Source organism: Anastrepha ludens, chromosome 6 (genome assembly GCF_028408465.1).
Source record: "Anastrepha ludens isolate Willacy chromosome 6, idAnaLude1.1, whole genome shotgun sequence".
In the NCBI taxonomy this organism is placed as follows: domain Eukaryota; kingdom Metazoa; phylum Arthropoda; class Insecta; order Diptera; family Tephritidae; genus Anastrepha; species Anastrepha ludens.
This window is the reverse complement of record NC_071502.1, coordinates 84530075-84545754: the sequence shown is the minus strand read 5'-3', so window position 1 is coordinate 84545754 and position 15680 is coordinate 84530075. Positions and strand designations below refer to the sequence as shown.

At 36.5% G+C, this 15680-nt stretch overlaps 1 protein-coding gene across 3 annotated transcripts in view; it reads right to left on the bottom strand.

Annotated features, from left to right (window-relative positions):
* Positions 1-7429: 7429 nt before the first annotated feature.
* LOC128866047 (probable serine/threonine-protein kinase DDB_G0282963) overlaps positions 7430-15680 on the bottom strand; it is a 285646-nt gene continuing 277395 nt past the window's right edge. For all 3 annotated transcript variants that reach the window (XM_054106520.1, XM_054106519.1, XM_054106522.1), the window contains one exon: positions 7430-13991. In XM_054106520.1, coding sequence (XP_053962495.1) covers positions 12252-13991 — 1740 coding nt within the window. In that variant the 3' untranslated portion in view covers positions 7430-12251. The remainder of the gene's footprint in view (positions 13992-15680) is intronic.

Genomic DNA, 15680 nt, shown 5'->3' with positions numbered 1-15680 from the left:
TTCTTAATGTCACACCAACAACACCTCAAAGAAATGTTGGTACCGAAGAAACAACAGCCTGTGTACGTGAGAGTAAACACTTAAACTTTGCCTGCTGCAGCATGGAAATTTTGCGCAAAGATCTTGGCCTACCTTTATACCATAAAATGCAGCTGACGCAGGAATCAAAGTGTGAAGATAGTTTTAATTGTCCTGCGTTTGTTAATTTTGGTCTGGAAAACTCAGATGGAAATATTTTTTATTGAAAATTTGTGCTCAGTGGGGAAGCTCATTTTTAGCTTTTCGCAAACAAACAAATGCGTAGATTTTGAAGTGGGCGAAATCTAGATCTGGAAGCAGCATTACATACCCAAAAATAAATTGTTTGGAGTAGTTTGCATGTTAGAGCCAAGGGTGATCCAGATGAAATGTGGTTTTAATAGGATGAAGCTACAGCTCATACGGGTAATGAAATCATTGATTTGTTAAAAATATAATTAAATGTAAATATTTTCTCTTTGGTCTCATTTGGTCCTATTAACTAACATGCCAGATCATATGACAATGGCCTGAATGGATCCATAAGCAATGTTCAAGTCTTTTGTCAGCTATTTGATGGTTATTTTGCGGTTATTGATCAATTTTTTTCAATTCATTGATGTTTTCCTTAGTTTTCGATGTCTATGCATTGCCTCGATGGATTCACGATCTCTTTTGAAGCTTCATTTATACGTTCATAAACGGCTGTTTTCATCAGAGTATCAATACCGAAACAAATTTCCAACATTTCTAAGTTTTTCGCATCATCGAATCCGTTCTTAACGCAAAATTTAATACAAACTTGTTGTTGTAAATTCAAATCTAATTGTTAGAACTGTAAAAAATATGAAACGCGGTCCATTTACTCAAGGCGGCGTAACTGTTACAAATGTCCAGAAATGAAAACGATTTGTTATGAATATTAATGACAGATGTGGCAATCCAACCTAACAAAAACAAACAGAACTGAAGTCAGTAGACTTAGAGGGTCACCTAGCGGTTGTTCCAGGAAGTTTTCTGAGCAAGGTGGTATATAAAGGGTTTTCCAATAACAGGTGTTATTTTGATTTGATTATTGATTACTAACGATTTTTTATGGCCGAAATTGGATGGTATTGACCTGGACAATGTTTATTTTCAACAAGACGGCGCTACGTGCCACACAAGCAACGAAACCATTGATATTTTACGGGAAAAGTATCTGGACCGTCTTATCTCTCGAAGAGGTGATCACAATTGGCCACCGAGATCTTGTGATTTAACGCCTTGTGACTTTTTTCTTTGAGGCCACATGAAAAAGAAGGTCTACGCCAACAGCCCAGGGTCGATTCAAGAGCTCAAAGATGGAATTCGTGAGGCTATCGAGGACTTAGGGCAGCCACTTTGCAATTCGGTTATGAAAAATTTCATGAACAGGATATTGCGCTGTAAGCGTGGTCGTGATGGTCATTTGCCTGATGTTATTTTCCACTGTTAACAGCATACCTTCCACTTTATAATGAAATAAACATCCGATCATTTATATTAAAAAATAGCATTTTTCTTTGAATATCAACACCTCTCATTGGATAACGCTTTATAAATCAAATTATTCAAAATGGCACACTGTCTGGCCACCCATGTTTGGTCGATAACTCGTGCAAAAATTAATAACCTGTATATCTATTTTTTTTTTTGTTTTATTTTTTTTTTTTGACGGGACAAACTAGCAAGTATATCACTCAGACACAATTAAGTCCATTTCTACTGCATTCCCTTTCTAATTTTCTTTAAATCTACCCGACCTCCTAAGAAATCTGAGTAGATTTTGTGGAGCAAAGGCGCCAAGGTGGTCACTTCTTAGCACTAGATTGCCAAAGACTTCAAGCCTGATGCGAGCGAAGGCCGGGTAGATGCACAGAAAGTGGTACGCCGTCTCATCCTCCTCTCCACATGCTGGGCAGAGTACACTGTCTGAGATTTTTCATGTGCTTAGCCCATAGAAAGTGGCCCGTCATCAGTCAAACCAGCTGACTACAGTCACTTCTGCTTAGTGACAGGAGGAACTGCAACAGTCGATCGAACATGACAGATAAGATCAGTTTTGTCCATCTGCAGCCTTTTTCCGCCTGCCAAGCTCGCTTTTGGGTGAGAGTAACCCGTTTTCTAACCGGGGCTTTGAGGACTGCAGAAGGGAGAGGCAGAACGGGCTCCGGGTCAAGGAAGTTGGCCTCAGAGCCCATTCTAGCTAAAGAGTCAAAGATCTTGTTACCCGCGATACCCACGTGCTCCGTGACCCATTTTAGCATCAGGATCTTATGTCTAGCGACATAGTTCAGCCTGGATTTACAGAACTCAGCCACCCTTGAAGTGATTGAAGGGTTGTCTGCTTCAGATGTGCCTCTCAATCTGTTTTTCACAACAAAGTTCATCGCTTCTTGAACAGCATACACCTCAGTGTAAAAGCTTACTGATAATAAGTTCGGTCTGAATCTAACCACATCATTAGTTTTATTTTTTTACTTTTTTGATGTATTTTATTTATAATTTTCAAAGCCAAAAAAAAAAATAAATAAATAAGGAAATAATTTGAGAAATCACAACCGAGCTTTTCGTTCTTTTTTTTTAATTAAGTTGTCACCTTCTTAAAAAACACACCCGTTATTTGTGTGGATAAATTATTAGGAAAAATGAAATCATTTTCAAATTTAAAATACATAAATGTGTTATTTACGCTTTATGATTTTACGCGAGATTTGTGCAATAATTGTTGTCTCCCACGAAGTAATCCATGTAATCCTATAATTTTTTAGACTCAGCGATTAATTTGTATACATGTAGCATATAGTGACTCAAATAATTGACCATACAGCGTTTTTCTTTTTTTATAATTTTGTATACATCGTGTGCCCAATGGCCGACACTTCTACCTACTAAATGTTTAAATGTAGTTAATACAAGCCCTATTGACGGGCACTACTGCCATTAAATGAATTACATCAGGTCCTATTGAATCTAGATGTTCCCTGCCTCAGACTGGGATTTGGCTGAAAACCAAATTATTTTAGTAAATTTTCCGCTTGCGAACAAATTTCAAAATATCTGCAAAAGCATTGATTTCATTCGGATCCATTTGATTTCGATGAAATAGGCTTGCCTTTTCCAAGGCAATACAATTGCATACAGTTGGTTTCATCATCCTCCAGGCAGAGACTATCCTCTGTCTCGTTCGTTCTTTAAGAGATGCTCTGAGCTTCTCTTCCTGTTTGTGGCATGCGTGTTGTTGTTGTTCCACAAATGGAAGGACCAACAGTTTTAAGCCGACCCCGAGGGGTAGATAGTTTTTCTATGAAGCGCTTATTCATTATTTTGGTGTTTTACGCAGATTCGAATCTGCGTACTTTCGAATGGTAGTTACGCACCAACCCATTCGGCTAAGGCGGCCGCTTACTTTCGACTAAAGCTGCAATTAGTGGTACCATAGTCATAATGTCATCGCCGTAACCATAACCATAGCCGCAAAATTATAGTATTGGGTATGTTCAACAATGCATTATAATGCGCAACATACCATTTCAGAGTGAGCAGTGCGTTCAAAAATGCAAATATGGCAGTACTGCAAATGCAACGCGTTCTTAAACGTCATTTTTGTATCAAAAGTCGTGCATTATTTGCAGCAAAAATTTTCACACTGCCAATAAATACGCTAGCACAATGTCTGATGAAAAGTGGGTATTTAATTATTTATTTTAGCTTATAATACAAAAATTGATGAAAAATACGATATTTAAACTTTATTTTATTATACTTTTCTTGGTTTTAGTGATTACTTTAGTACATCGGAGATAAAATTACTGCTCAGAGTCCGACTGAGCATGGAGAACGAGTTCACGTCGGGAAGGAGGAAAAAGAGCGTGCTCTGGGCTAAGGTCGTAGATGATAATGTTATGTATAAACATTTTTCTAATGGTTTCCCACAACGACCAGTCCTTGCAGTTAAGGGGGTAGTATGGTATTTTTTTTTTAAAAAAAAAAAAAAAAAAAAAAATTCGACGTTGTTACCTGCGAAACTTTATTAGCTGATGAAATCAATTTGGTTTTTTGATTTTAGTTGATCCAGTAATGAGTTCTGAGGGACACCGCAATAAAACTTTTTTATGAGACGTCCGCGAAGATTCGCTGCCACCAACTCATTTCTTCATAAAAATCAATGAAAATTTCACACAATATTCTTTAAATATGACTTTATAATGAAGTAATTTTAAAATTTTGAATAAATCAACTGTGTCGACAAAAAAAATTTCGAAAAATATGCTTGTTTTACACCGAATTAACCATACTACCCCCTTAAAGCTGCTTTCAAATACTTCATAAAACATTTGATTAAAAATACTGATGCAACTGGATATCAAAAACTTACCTCAAAAGTGGACCAATTCATTCGAAAATGAGAATAAAATATATCCTCGGGAAACGATTTTATTGTTTCAAAAAAAGACTTATTTTTGGGTATTTTCCGTTTTGATATTAAACTTTTGACAAAATATGCCCTTCTTTTAAGCTTTACACGGTTTTTTTTTTTCTTAAATTTAATAAAAGACTATCGGTTTTTTCCTCACATACATCGTCCATGACCAAACTTAGTAACAATTCCATTTTACTGCACAGCGCGTTCATAAATGCAACAAATCTATTTGCAATTTTTCAACAAATCTCTGGGTTGCATGAATTGTCACATTGACAGTGCTGCCAGCGCTGCAAGTACTGCGCATTATAATGCGTTTCTGAACATAGCCATTTGTCGATTAGTCATGCCGTAACTATAAACAGCCGATATTGAAGTAGAATCAATGTACATTTTGTCACAAAAACACGGATAATTTTCCACTAAGTCAGCTAATCTTTTTTAATTTGTTTGGGAAACTAGTATAACATTAGATACATATACTAACGAGCAATTTTTGTTGATTTTTTTTAACAACAAATAATTTATGTTAATCCTCAGCAAAATACAATTCATATTTTTAACTGATTTTTATTTATTTATTCGATTAAATTTAGAGGTTTTCTTCGGTTGAGCCTTCGTTTCCATTTTCTATTATCGTTAAGAATCAAAGCTTCATGCTTCACTCGATTGTTTAGTCGCACTGTGTGCGACTTTGCAAATTTCTTTATGGTTGCCGTAACTGAATCAATATTGAGGTCACGTTCTAGATCCTACGTCCTAATGTACCATGGAGCACGAACAGCATGCATGAGCGCCTTGGTCTGGAATCTTTGTATTTGCAATGTGTTGGTATAGCTGGCACATCTCCATAGCTGAATCCCATAGGTCCTTGTTTGTAAAGCAGTGTGCAGATAAAACTAATTGCTTACCCATAAGCCAACGCATATTTGGGAATTTTAGGTCCAGTTCTTCTCTTTTTTTCAGGTGCGCACTCCCCTAAGTTTCGTGTCGAGCGTCATACCTACGTGGCTGGATTAGAGTGTGGTATGCTGGTTATGTACAAATATTGGTAGGTAGTTCGTCTTTCTGTTTGTAAAGTTGATGTGTACAGACTTTGTTTCATTCAGTTTAATGTGCCATTTATCTGTCCAATTGTATGTTGCATTAATGGCAAGCTGCAATTGTGTAGTAGACTCTATTTCTGTCTTTCCGACAGTTAGTATTGCAGGGTCATCAGCAAATGTTGCTGTTCGGCAGGTCGTAAGTGAAAAGTAGATAAAGAAGGGGGCCTATCACACTTCCTTCCTTCCAAGCTTTTATTTCTTTCAGTTCGGAGAACTCATCTCCGTATATGGCGCGAAAATAGCGCTCGGACAGGTAGGTTTTCAAGATATTAAAAAATTTTATTGACAGTTCCATTTTTATTTTCCACAGCAGACTAGCATGGCATACTTTATCGAAAGCGTTAGAGAGATCGAGAAATACGATGGAACAGACTTGTTTTTAGATCAACTACTTAACTGGTGGCGATTATAAGCGGATCGAGAAATCTGGAAAAAGATAGTTCCGGATTCTCGGCCACTCTGGAGTGGAGGGTATTGAAATAGCGGATGAGTGTGCAAGAAAAGGCTCGGAACTGGACCTTCAGCGAGTGATAGAGAACATTAGCATTCCTCTAAACGAGTTATTCACTGCGATTGGCCTGAAACCAATAGAAGGTAGTCTCTGACTACTAAGTGTAGGGTCTCAAAAGCGCTCTGGCCAAAAGCACAAAATGTCTGTTTGGATTCAACAGATCAACTACCAGCGCACGCACAGGTGTTATAACGGGTCACTGCACTAGCCAGAGGAATTGGGTGTATCTAACAATGACTTCTGCAGGAGCTGTGGAGATGAAGAAGATATTGAGTCGGTACAAAACCTCCTGTGTGTATGTCCTGCACTTCAAAGAAGTCATTTGACACGGGTTTTATTGGCGACTATTTCTTTAAGTACCTGGGAAATTTGCAAAAATTAGCTTCTTAAAAAGACCTAAGTGGCTTAAGGGGGGAGCCTGGTTTATGAGGTCTAAAAATTGCATCTCTTTGCGATTTTTTTAAGGAAAAAATTAATTTAGCACTTCAAAGTTTTTTCTATCTTTTTATGAACATTTAAAAAGTATAAAAAATGTGTGTACTGGTTAAAATAAGTTGAAAAAAATGTTTAACATAGAAATTAGTAGAGCTCTGCAACGCTGGAGTTTCCAACTGGCGTACAAGATACAGCTCGTAATTATTATCTAAAGCAAAAAATTCAAATGGATTTCTAATTATAATGATTTCTTATTCTAGATGAACTAAGAAAACTGAGAGAAATTCCAAAATTTCAACTTTTTGGGGTTTTTAAAGAAAAAAATGCCTTTCTATAAAAAAAAACTCACTTCAACTTGGTATAAAAATCTTGAAAATTTTTTTTTTATCTATCTTGTTAGTTCAAATAGAAGGGAATTTAACACTGAAGGGAAAAAGCTATGATTAATTTCAAAAGGTTCATTAGTTTTATTTTCATTCATGTACGCCAATTCAAAGAAATCATAAAAATGAAAAGTCGAGAAAAGAAGATGAAGTTTGTACTATAGCTGTCCGGTCACAGCTAACGCTCGCCTACCTTTGGCTTTGTATCTACGGAAATATTGAGAATTAGGCTCTGTAACTTTGTGTGAATATTTTGAAATATATGTATTAGGGATCGCTTAAAACGAAAAAAAAAAAATTGATTTTTTTGACCTTATAAACCAGGCTCCCCCCTTAAGTAAGTAGGAACACAAATGCAGGTATCACAATGGTCCTTAGGGCTACGAGTGCCTTGTGTTAAACAAGCAACCTGACTAGCCTAACCTGACTACTATAGGCAGCTTCTTTTTGTGCTGCCGAAAACGACTTAACTCTACGCTACACTTACCTCACTGATCCTGAAGAAAATCCGTACAAACACAACATTTTGTCATTTACATTTAATTAAAGAAATTTTATTTGTTTAATTCTTTTGTAATACACAAATACTTTAATTAATATATGTTTGTATGTATGTACGTACAGTTGAATGATTTTTCTAAATAAATTTGGGGAAATCAATTGATTTACATTTTCATTTGGTTACAATTTTGCGATTAAATTCTCTTAAAATTAGTGTGGTAAATTGTTAGTGTTTTAATACATTCATTTTTTCCCTTTTTTATAAAGTTTATATATATGCGAATAGCATGTACGTATGTATACATATGTATGCGTGTACTGTTTATTTATTTAGTTTGTTTAGTCATACAACAGTTGCAGCAATGTGTGGTGTGTATGTATAAGTATAAATTTTATGTATAAGTATATGTGTATATATGTTTAGTGTTTATGTAAATTAGGCTTAGAAAATATCAATCCACATGCTTAACTACTCACAGTCATGCAATCTTGCAATTTTGCAATTCTAAAATTTCAATTCTTAAACGAGTAGAAACGCGCCTCTGCACATTTTTTTATATAATTATATATTTTTTTTTTTGTTAGAAGCGGCAGCAGAGTGCGTAAAATTCGCTTTTTGAAATTTACAATAAAATTTAAAGTTATAATTGGTGTTTATTTTAAGTTAAGAATTTAAATTTTAAACACAAAAAAAAGGAAAAACTTATGCCAACAAAAATGGGCATTTGCGGCATATTTTTGTAGGCCTAAAAAAATCGTAAAATTGTATAAGTAAAATGTTAAACAAATAAGAGTCAATGTTCAAGAAATGCATGAAAATTTATAATACAAAATGTAAAGAAAATGAAAAGTAAAATGAATATAAAAGGGCGAAATAATTTTAAAATCGAATGTGAAAGAAAGCAGGTGAAATGGTTGAAGTGCCACAGCTCTGGCACTCCCCAAGTAGCACTAAAGCGCCGTTTTGATCAAAAAATGTACTTTGAACATTAGAAAAAAGAGAAAGCAAATAGAAAAGAAAAAAGAAAAATAATAAGTTTCGAAGAGAGCAGAGTGTCATGAAAAAGTTTATGCTTAACAAAAAAACAAAAAAAAACAAAAATACATAATGCACAGTTACTAAAATTTAATGAAAGCAAAGTGTGAACAAACGTTTAAAAATTACTCGCTGCTTGTATGTACCTATGCATACTCGTTTAAAATTTTTCTAGTGGTTTCTTTTAGCATTTGCCTTTGACATCTTTCGAGCATTATTTATCAAAAAAAAAAAAAAAGAAAAAAATATAGAAAATGTTACATAACTGCGTGCTTTTGACAATAAACAAATGTAAATCAATTTAGCATTTTTCAGGCACCTTGACCAACTGCAGCCAGAAGAAAGGCACACACATGCGCTCAATTCAATCCAGCTCTATCCTGAGTTTAATAAAGGAACTGGGTCTGGATGAGGTACAGTGATGAGTCGAGGGCACAAAAGACTGTGCCACGTCGAAGTGCAAACCTCATAAAGAATCTAGTCTTACGAAGCATTTTTCAGCTGTCAAGCTAAAAATTGTTGTTTTTGAATACAAAATTGAAATTATTATAAACGCGCAGTTGTTGCCTTAGAAATCATCTGGTTGAAGGTTGGCTTAATTATTAATTTCTCATATAAAAGAATAAAAGTTATTAATCTGAAAGCTCAAACTCAAAGTAAAATAAGTCATTTTGTTGTTTTGTCAAAAGTCCACAGCTATTCCCACCCTGCTTCAAGCAACTCTTCGCTTTTTCCGTACTCGTATTTCAGCTTATCGAATTTTACATCTCCCGTTCTCCCTTTCGAAGTTAAGGCAATCGTTTAGTGACGTCAAGGCAGCGTAAGACTTGTTGGAGTTTTAGAGCAGAGCAGCGCTGATTTACTTAGTTTTCAGACACATTTTATGCAAGGTGGCACAAAATTAATCATCCATTTTTTTTAATAGCTTTTCTACTAAATATGCGCAAAAAAGGTGGCGCAAAAGTAATCATCCAAATTTTTTTTTCGAATAGCTTTTCTACTAAATATGCGCAAAAAAGGTGGCGCAAAAGTAATCATCCCAATTTTTTTTTTTTTGAATAGCTTTTCTACTAAATATGCGCAAAAAAGGTGGCGCAAAATTAATCATCAAAATTTTTTTTTGAATAGCTTTTCTACTAAATATGACTTTCACTATATACAGAAATCCTGTAATACATACTTTCAAAAGTAAATCTATGTATGCACATACACATATACATGCTTGATGAGTCAGCCCACTGGAAGATTTATAATTTTTGCAAATGACGTCGTACGTCAATCATATTTGACAGTGGTGAACTAGACAACTGCAGTAAATCAGCAGACAAGTAAAGAAGCGCGTAAAGGCGAAAATAAAGATTTCCATGCTTCCATTACTCAAAATCACTATTTAGTACAAATGTTATTTAAAAAAAATGGATGATTAATTTTGCGCCACTTTGTATATTTTATATGTAGATACATACATATTATTGAAACCAATTAAAATTTATTGGAAATAAGGGTCAGCGGCTAAAAAATGTTTGGTTGTGCCAATTTTAAGTTTTCAATTTGACTTCAAAATCACGTTGATTTTATTTTTTTGTCGAAAATGAGTACTAAAGTGATTTTAAAGCAACTTGATACTCATTGGCATTACATAGGGCATTAGCATTTATTCAGTTACGGAGACAATTCAGAAGCGCATTACTTGCAGGAAAGCGAGTTTATTGCAACGATTAACTGAAATACTAAATAAAAACATTTATATAATTCTGTTCATCTTAAAGCGCCCTGCTTTTAATCTTACAAGGCATTTCATTTCCAAATGAAATATATTATAAATTTGTTTAATATTACGTGTATATGTCAGGTTACCACAATTATTCTATTCTTCTCTATTTATTGCCTATCCAATCTAACATTCAATGCTAAAGCTTCTACAAAAAGCACTTCGATTGCTACTAACACATTTATTCTATTTTCTATAACTACATACAAAGTAATGCCGTCGTCATTCAGTTTGCAGGCGCAGTAAGGGCTGTGACAGAGAAATCGAGAACGTGGAAGAGACATTTTGCTGGAAATATTAAATGCACATCGAAAGAGTTACATTTCAACCAAAATTCGGAGAATGGACTGCATGAATGAAACTGCAATGTAGTTGAAGTGCAAAAAAACATGAACATTTGGAGCACCTGGTTTTAATATTTTTTCGTTTTGTTTTAAAGTGCAATAAAAACTTGAACAAAAACATCCAATAAGCTAACTAAGGCCCATTTATGAAGCAGAAGTATTAACAAAAAATCACCGAATTTTAGAACCCAGTAAAATGGAACCCGTAAAATTTATGATATTCGTGCGAAATGTATGCCCCCTTCTCTTAATTTTTTAGCCTAAAAAAATAAAGAAAAAAAGCCCAAACCAGGAAGGATTGCCCTCGCCTCAAAATTTTTAATAATTGAAAATATAATGTTTTAAACTATACTACAAATATTTGTTTATTAAATGCTCAAAATATTATATTATATTTGCATCGCTCCTCAATTTCGCTGACTGGGAGTGGCTGAGAGCAACAAAGAGAAATATGTGCCACTGATGGATTTTCGCGCTCATCTGTTATTTATCTGTGGTTAAGAGCAATAATAGTCTAAGTCGTAAACATTGCTTTTGAAAGTATTTCCTGTATATATGTAACTGTATACTATACAAAAACAGATATGTTTTTCTCAATAATACTTTTGAAAAATATTTTTGTTTTAAATAATTATTTCGCTATTAGAACACGGAAGTATTCATATGACAATTTCTTTTAAATCGACTTAAACTGTTATTGTTATTGTTTGCATGCGTAATAACGTTGTGATACAAGATCAGTTCACATTTTTTTCTTCAAAAATGAACGCAAAGAGCTTGTGTTCGAAATATTTGAAAGCTTTAAAAATTAAACGTTGCAGCGTAAATAAAACCTGCAATTCTTTTGAGGCCTAATTAGTTATGTACTTTTTAAAACAACTGCCTTCTCTTGTAAAAAAGCATAAAAGAAAAAAACCAATCAGAGCCGTTTGAAAGTACGAAAAAATTTTTGTAAGCTTGCATTTACTTTACAAATTTGTTTACAGCAGGTCCATGTGAAAGTTCCAAAAATGTGCACGAAGAAATCAGTTACAAAATAAAATTAAATGCTACAAAATTTAAATAATTAAAATATTTTTTTTTTTTAAATGTTCTAATGTCCTGCAACGATCTCGGTTTCTCTACTACTACTGCGTCTCATAACTATTTTATAATACCTTTCGCCTGTCCACTTGCCACGTTTAAGTGCTCTAGAAATTCACTATTTCACTCTTGTCTTCAAATAGTACACTTTATGATTTTTTTTAAATATATACGAGCATTTATAGAAGTCATACTCGTCCACGCTTGCCACTTTAGTCGCTGTCTCTCGCTCTTTCTTTTCACTTATCACACCTTTTAACCCTTTTTGTTCACACGCCAAGCACTCATGCAGCCACTTAGAAAAGTTTATTTCCTAACATTGTAGTTTTTGTTTTTTGTATTACGATTTTTTGTTAGTAACATTTACAACTTTACGGCATAATTTATATGAAAGAAAAGTTAATCCAAAGTTAGTTATTCTACGTGAACGCAAACGTTTCCATGTGTTGGCATGCGCATGCGCGCGCCACTGCCATATTTGCGTCACTTTTGGGCTCGTTCGTTCAATTTGTTGGTTGCGCATATTTCATTTTTCAATTCATTCTGCGGTCGCCAGCATTTTTGTTACTTCCTTCTCATCAACACATAGATCCCACTCAATACTCTCTTTCACAGTCGTTTACTTCAACGCCTCTTTGGCGCGTTGCTCCCATTCGGCGCGACGCTGGTGTATGCCTTTAAATTCGCTAACGGTGGCTGAGCGTTCGATTACCTTGCTGTTCGTATTGCTATTACTGCTGCTCGTGGAGCTATTGCTGCTGGCGCTGCTGTTACTACTGCCGGCGCTGCTGTTACTCTCAGTCATCTTAACATTCAACGACTGTCGTTCGTTAGATTTGTTATTCTGTTGGTGGTGATGGTTGTGATTATGATGGTGATTGTTATTATTTATATTGTTACTGTTGTTATTGTTGTTGTTGTTTAGTGTTTCACATGCAGTGGTTGGATATATTTTGCTAACGCTGTTGTTGCGCTCGATGGGAATGGTGCGGAAGCCGGCGACCTTGATGGGTGGCAGAAAACTGCGGCCGCTGCCGCCGTTGCTACTGATGCCGTTGGTTGTGGCGTTCACGGTGACGTTATTGGCGGTGGTATTGTTAACGGTGTGTCCGCCGGTGGTGTTATTACTATTTGCGGCAGTGTGATTGTTGTTGTTATTATTATTATTGCTGCTGTTATTCAAACTCAAGCCATTGGAAATTGTCGTGCCGTTGCCTACTACGGATTTCGTACGGAAATCAGCCAGCGAATTGCGATTGCTGATGCCATTGGTTAATTTGCCGCCGCCAACATGCGTTTGCGATTCTATCGATGACTCAAGTTTCGGCAATTTATCGAGCTTTTCTTCGCTCGCCGATTGATTCTCCTTGTCGCTGTCGACGTTCTGTTGTGTGGCGGCAAATTTCTTGGCACTGCTGGTGCTGCAGTTGTTCGCATGTATTTTGTCCGCGAGCGCATTGATGTCCTCATCCTTGATTTTCAATGAGCGTCGTGCGAAAACTTTCATGAGTTCAGGTGTCGCATCGTCACGATTGCCGTTCGTGGCCGCCGCGCCTGCTTGCGTTATAGCGCAGAAGGACTTCTTGCGCAACATCACCACACTTTCTGTTGCCGCCTTCTCATTCGTCTCTAGCTTCTCCTCCGACTTGGCGAATGACTTGCGATAAACCTCCTCCGTGATGGACTTTTTGCGCTCGTTGCGCAACTCTTCCAGGCGTTTGTCTGTCTTCAGTTTCTCTTCGCTCATGAATAGTCGCTTCCGCTCTTGCAGCGAAAATTTGTTGCTACTGAGCACGGCCGCGTCTGCTGGTGTATCTGGTGCTTTGGTGCGCAACATTACGGTGTCCTCCATGCCAGTTGGTGTTGTTGGCGTGATGGCTACTATCGATTGCTGTTTCTTCACCGGACTCCTAGGCGGCAAGGCGCTCACGAGCACATGCGATTTTGTTGGTGACTTACAGTTGTCATTGTTGCTGTTGTTATTACCACAGCTGCTACTGTTCTGGCTCATATTGAATATGGGTTTCTGCTTGTCCACTTCTGTAGGTGATGATTTCTCTATTATCTCAACACTCTCATTACTCAAGCGGCGCAAGTTGAGATCATCCAGATTGGAATTGCGCTCGTTAGCCTCTTTGGTAACATGCTGCTGTTGCTGCACTTGTTGCTGCTGTGGTTGTTGATGCTGCGGCGACAGCTGTTGTTGCGGTGGCGAGTGTGTTTCACGTACGTTCTTGGCTAGTACTACATTCGCGCTCTTAGCAATGCGCGCGAGATCGACGCGGTTGAGTTGGATACGCATGAACTCGGGAACGCCGTCGTCGTTGGGAGTACTGCTACCACTCGTCGGTTCAATAGTCTGCAGAAAAATTATGTATAATTTTTTGGATTAAATAATTGATTGAAAAATGCGGACGTAAGAATTGTAGACTGGAATAAGAAAGGAAATAAAAAACATATTTTCCTCCATTAGACAAATTTTCATGCGGGGGTTTTAAATTTGATCTAAGTTATTTTACACTAACCGGAAGCAGACAATTCAGGAATTTATGGTTAGACTTAAAGTTATTTTGGAATGGTCAGAGTTTAGCTGAGGTTGGTTAATCCTCTCAAACTCGGTCACAGAGACTTACGACAGATGAACTTGTAACGTAAGTATATTCTCAATGCGATGTGTGTATACTATACGAGCGATTAAGAGAAAGTAATGTGCTCTTATTTCGTCTAAAACTAACTGTGCCGCGTGAAAGCAGCTGGTGAGTATCAGATGGCGGGCATCGCATTAAGTGAGTTTGTTCGTGACTACCGTTTTCGATTTGTTTCGGAGAAGATGCCCGAGTACGTGAAGTATTAAATGGTAGAAAAGTTCGTTCGGCAAACTTAAGAGTGCACTTATGCTAAGTAAAAGTTTGACATATGTTTTTGCACAAATGAAGGGACTTTCAGTTTTATGTCGTCTCCGAACGGCATATGGGTTTTTATGAGGAGCTTTTAAAAAGCAGAAATACACTCGGAGGTTTGCCATTGCCTGCCGAAGAGCGACCGCTATGAGAAAACTCTTTCCAGTATTTCGTGTTTTGATCACGGGCACTACGTCGCGCATCAACCCAGTAATTCTATATTAATGTAAATAGTCTAATGAGCTTCATTAGAGACACCGGAATCATAATAAAGAGTGACTAAAGTGGGAGCTTTATGATGAGATAAACACAGCGCAGTGAATAAAGATCCAGCGGCTTCGTTGGTTGGGTCATTTCGTTTGAACGGAAACAAACGCTCCGTCATTGAAAGTATTCGACGCGGCACCAGCTGGTTGTAGCAGAGGAAGAGTAAGGCTGCTTCTACGTTGGAAAGATCAGGTGGAGAAGGACTTGGCTTCACTTGGTGTTTCCAACTGGCGCAGGTTTGCACGAGAAAGAGACGACTGGCGCGCTTTGTTAAACTCGGTCAAAATCACGTAAGCGGTTATCGCGCCAATCAAGAAGAAGAAGAAGAAAGAGAGACTAAAGTCAAACTCGTGAAATCACTTCCACTTACCTACTCATCTAATGGGATAACCTGGAATAAAAACATGTAAGGAACTAAAAATTTAATTTCAGCGGCTGTTTAATTTTTGGAGTGAAACAAACCCATGACAGTTAGAGCTTGTAACATCAGAAGAACGGTACGATTTTTGGATATAACATATGAAAAGTGGGCGTGTGTTTATCCAATCTTAAAAATATATTTATGTCGGATTAAATTGAAGTAGGGAGTAATGCGTGTGAGTTTTATTAAGTCGTTATCGAGATTTACTCAAAAGTGGGAGTGGAACCGCCCGTTTTTCAGAATTTTATTTCCGTTATATTTTTTTTAGGCGTAGTTATTGACCAATTTCGCTTATTTTCAGGTTTCATTAAAATTTATTAATTTTTGCTCGAGTTATTTGATGAAAGGATGGACAGACGACTCCTCTCATCAATCTGAGCGGTTTGGTATATAAGTCCAAGTCTACCTCTATTACTTTATGCTGTTACACATAACCGTAGTACATCCCATTAATAGCTTT